Source organism: Bombus fervidus, chromosome 9, assembly GCF_041682495.2.
Source record: "Bombus fervidus isolate BK054 chromosome 9, iyBomFerv1, whole genome shotgun sequence".
In the NCBI taxonomy this organism is placed as follows: domain Eukaryota; kingdom Metazoa; phylum Arthropoda; class Insecta; order Hymenoptera; family Apidae; genus Bombus; species Bombus fervidus.
In genome coordinates this window covers 13,637,594-13,642,638 of record NC_091525.1, presented here as the reverse complement: position 1 = coordinate 13,642,638, position 5,045 = coordinate 13,637,594, and the positions used below count along the sequence as shown (strand labels likewise).

Genomic DNA, 5,045 nt, shown 5'->3' with positions numbered 1-5,045 from the left:
TATTGAGAAATATAAATAGCAATATTCCTGCAGGAAAATATCAGTCGAAACCCCATCTACCTGTTCAAAGTCTGAAAACTCCCGGCAAATTTCCACTTCTGGTAGAGTTTGACTTCTCCGAGACGACATGGCCGGCCGACGAATAGATTTCTGAAAGTTCCAGTTTGGAACACCTCTCTGTTTCTACGTTTCCGGGAGCTGTAATTAGGGAAATGAAAGGGGCTGGGAGTTCGATTCCTCCCTTGAAACCACTTCGTCTTCAACAATGGCCAAAGTAACGGCGAAAAAAAGTAAACTTTTAATTTATTTAAAATCCCCGTGATGCTGGGGGCGAAGCGGGGAAGATTACGTCCTATAATGAATTCTTATTCGATCCCGAAATTAAAGAGGTCGCGAGTAGGGTGCTGAAAATCCAGGGAAGGGAACATCATGAAAAACTCGTGGGTAAACTCGAAGGAAAGAAGACGAAGGAGGCACACAGGATATCGTGTATCAGAAGTTACGTTTATCACGCGAAATGCGCACTTTTCGAGGCTGTACTTTCACCCTTGTACACCTTCTTTCGCCACCCTCCTCTCTGTTTCTCTCGCACGCCTCTTTACGATTGTTCCCGTCGTCGCGTCGATCGATCCGCGATGCCCTTACCGCAACATTTCCGAACAATCTTCCCATCTTTCGAGTTTCGGCGTGGATTAACTTTCGCAAACGAAAACCTCCTTCCGGAAATTGCGATCACGCGACAAGAGCCGAAACAATGCGGTCGAATCCAATTATACGCGGAAGAATCGAACGCTCTCTTAAAGACTAGAATGATTAACGATGCTTTCGCCGTATTTGCATCGAAGCTTATGCATTCTGGTTAAAATGTATTTTACTTTAATCGTTGTAGACAAAAGCAAAGATTTAATAATGCACTGCATATCCGTCACCGGAAATTATGTCGAACGAAAGATACAATTAAAATCAGATATCAAATCTTATCCGATAGAAGATAAAAGATATTTTTTAATTCAATGGAATCGACCGTTTCATTGAACACCATAAGACGATCGATGATTCCATCCGATAAGCTATCGGTATAAATTATCGTGTCGCGTCGTAATTTATTTTGCCCCGAGAAGACTATGATTATACAGAAACCATGCAACCAATCGAACGAAAACATACCCTGTCCGCATTCCGCGGTTCATTCCATCGCGATCCTATTACATCGACATTTCTATCCGGTAATTGGCTCGATTCGTACATCCATCAACCTTCTGTCCCACGCCGTCGAGCATGGACAAATATTTTCTTCTAATATCTCGAGACGAACGTTCCTTTGAGGAGCGTGAAATTCAGTAGAAACGGCCGGGAATCGTCAGACGCGGCGAGATATCGTTCAACGTTGCCATCGGCAATACCACTGATACCTTTCGTTATCGTTCTCCCTGAAGCTTCGTATTAAATAGCCACGAGCTTTTTACGTGTCTACCACGTCGAAGCTTTTCGTTCGACATCAAAGCAACCGGATACACCAACCAGATGTGTATTTTTCCGCTGATCCCTTGGTTTTCGTTTTCCGAGCTAACCTTTGCCCGTTAACGCGAGTCAACCACCAAAAAGTCATACACCGTGACTCGCATGGCTCGTCTAAGTGATCAAACCGTGGAATTCCGAAGGTTCCTACCTTATCACAGAGTTGGAAACGTGACATTTCGATCGATACGAGTTTCCATCAATGGAAATGAGAGATTCGATCATTGAGAAATGAAATTGCCACTTATCTGTTAATCGTTTATTACTTCGTCTGCAAATAGCGATCTCACTCCGAGCAATCTGCGGATCCTTACGCGTAGTAAAAATGCAAATATTTGTCGAACGTATATAATACACAGGAATATGTAAAATACTCTAATTAAAATATTCGATATATTATTTACTGGGTGAAACAAATTTTCATGTAGGTTTTGTTTCTTTCTTTTTTTTTTGATCACATTGATATAAACGTGAAATAGCATAAACATTCGCAGTCTCGTTGTGAGATGATACAAAAATTGATCTCGTCGAAACTATAGTAGTGTCCAATTAGCTTAGGCTTCGTCGTATTTCTATCAAACTTTAATCAAACTTTTGGTGGGATGTTCGGCAAGCTTTTTCTGTATTTTGGGCTCGGTGTTACTCAGTTTAATGTACCTTCTCTGATAACTCAAGCGATGAAATATTAAACTTGCCGCAGTTAAGAGAACGCTACCGTGGTATTTCGAAATGAATAAAGCAACGATCTTTTTCATATCAAATGTGAAACAGTACTGACAGTAGAACCGAGGGTAGCAACGTCGTGGTCACTACCTGTTCCGAGCCAGAATTATTTTTTTTAAGCGAATATAGCGAGATCGGGTTTGCGTTTAATTGCGACGCGATCCAGAGTCTGTAGAAATAGACGTCCGTGTAGACACCAGGAGTACGTGGCCGTGCACAACCATCTCCACCGGAAACCACACCCGTTAGAAATCCATCGCAGATCATACCACCTCCAGAATCACCCTATGAAAAATTTAGAAAGATCAAAAGAACTACTTTCGACTCTTTTTAACGTTTAACGACTAACTCTTTCGCTCTGAAGCCTGTACAAGGTACGAACACGTCGAAAATTATAAACTGTCAAGATTCATGATTGTCGTTATGTATTTCCCATCTTAAAATCTACCATACAGGAACTACACGAAATTAATTACATCCAAACCTCGCGTGAAACGATCTTCTCTTAAATGTGCAATAAAATATAGTTATATAAACAATATAGTTATTGCAACACATCACCATCTTCATCACAGTGAAAGAGTTAATTCGTCTCTGAGTACGTAATCGAGAATAACGAATCCAACTTTACTATAGCGAGCGTTGCTCGAATTCTTTTTCTTTAAGAGTTGCTCGACGTTTTAATAGAACGTGTGCGTTACCTGGCAAGCATCCCTTTGGCCCTCCATGTATCCAGCACAAAGCATCCCAGCTGGGAAATCAGTTATGTTCTCCAAAAGTTTCTTGCACGTGGAATGGCTCAACAGCGGCAAATCTATGTACATGAGGTTCTCGCTGGTGATTGGATAATCCTGAACGAAAGAATCTCCGATATAAATTTAAATCTGCCTAAATAGATATAATATGCGACAGTAGAAGCAAACCGACAGACTTACTTCCGCTGGGTAACCCCATCCTGCTACCTGACAAATCGTTTCTGCAACAGGAGTGTGAGTGGCGAGAGGAGCAACGTTAACTTCCGGCGTTAACGTAAATGGCACTTTGAGCTGAAAACGTAAACGATCGAATGAGAAAATTCGTAAAAATCGACGATACTTGCTAAAGCTACGAAAAATAATATCGTACAGCGAGAACAGCTACGTCATTCTCCAAGGTTTCCATATTGAACTTGGGATGAACATAAATCTTTTCTACGCCTCTTCTTTGACCAGTCTGGCTTTGTTGACTGAGTTTAATGTCTCCGGCAACTACTATGATCGTCCAAGGCTGTATCTGCGAGTCTCTATGAAAGCGACACCATGTTGAAAATGATTACTCGAAAATAGACTATGCGTGTTTGTGTGTTACGAGAAATTTAAATATACATGCAAGTATATAGAGAATATAACGCAATGTTGAAAACCGTATAAATTATTCAAATTGAGGTCGTAGTAATATTTGATAAGTGAAACTGTCCCAGTTGCGTCTCCTCTGTCACGTTTATAGATAGATGAAATTGCATAGTTGTCTGTAATTTACTCATAACTAGCATTTACGCGCTTATGGCGAGTTTAAATAAGTAGAAACGCACGAAATGCACATTGTGAATCACTCACTCCTCAAACATGCAATGCGCTGCTGTGAGCACATATTGTTCGTCTATCAGTGATCCTCCGCAGAAGTGTACATTGCTGTAACTTTCTCTTAAAGATACCTGCGAAAAACATTTTCTAGGAAATAATTAACTTGCTCTTCGAATCGCGTCATCGCGATACATAGAATCGACCGATATGTAGAGCAACTAAACGTTCGAGACGCGAAAACATCTTATAAAAATACGACGCATACCTGATAAGGAAATTGCCTTAGCGCTGCTTTTGTCCCGTTAACTATACGTCCGTGCAAGTTATAATGCGTCCATCCTACCTGCGAATTGGGATTTACGGTAGTCTCGGTTGTTTCAGTAGTCTCGGTTGTTTCGGTAGTCTCGGATGTTTCGGTAGTAGTCGACTGTGGAAGCAGGCCTCCTATAATAATTTTTTTAAATAAGTTCACGCTTCACGCTTATGCATTTCTTCGGAACTTAACACAAAAGAAAGAAGAGTCGCGCCATAATTGATAGATAAACGTTGAAGAAATAGGAAATTCCTAGTCAATTGCTTATCTTTGTACTGTGCAATAATATACGCTACAAATTTTGTTATTATACTTCTAACAAAGTATTTAATAAATATTTTAAGCGTGTATGCAGTGTTTTCCGGAACTGCGTGAATTAAAGCAACTACATCGATGTAAAATAAACGAACGTGGGAAGAGCAGAAAATTTCATTGAACTATATGTATATTATTGCACAATCGTAAACCAATGTACACCGTTATACTAGATACAACGATGCTTATCAAAAGATATTCGTTTATTGTTCACTTACCATCGACGAAGCTATTGACGACGAACACTACTGCCAAAACGAGAGGTATTATCCGCATTTTCATTGCGCTGTTAATTATTTCTTTATTTATCCACTTCTATTGTATTATATTTTATTTCTGTGTCACTATCGAATTCTATTCCTCCTTCGGCACTCACCGCCACCGACTGATCACGATACGATGAAAATGGATAAAGAATCTCGTTATCGCGGTAGAATGGATTTATCTTCGAACGATATCTATCGGTTATCACATACGTCAATTAGAATTGGAATAATTGGTAATGTTCATCTTCGAAAAAAGACAATATTAAGTCTCACGTTTCTCAAGGATATTTGTCCTAGAAAGGAAAACTTTTATTTAACCATTACGTTATCTATTACGAAAATAATAAT

At 39.8% G+C, this 5,045-nt stretch overlaps 1 protein-coding gene across 1 annotated transcript; it reads right to left on the bottom strand.

Moving 5' to 3' along the window:
• Positions 1 to 1,772: 1,772 nt before the first annotated feature.
• LOC139990747 (trypsin) lies at positions 1,773 to 4,839 on the bottom strand. The gene is made up of 7 exons (XM_072010222.1): positions 4,650 to 4,839; positions 4,069 to 4,247; positions 3,837 to 3,934; positions 3,367 to 3,523; positions 3,177 to 3,287; positions 2,943 to 3,092; positions 1,773 to 2,526 (listed from the first exon to the last, which is right to left on the bottom strand). The coding sequence occupies exons 1-7, from the start codon at positions 4,711 to 4,713 to the stop codon at positions 2,275 to 2,277; spliced, it is 1,011 nt and encodes a 336-aa protein (XP_071866323.1). The 5' UTR covers positions 4,714 to 4,839; the 3' UTR covers positions 1,773 to 2,274.
• Between the last annotated feature and the right edge of the window lie 206 nt (positions 4,840 to 5,045).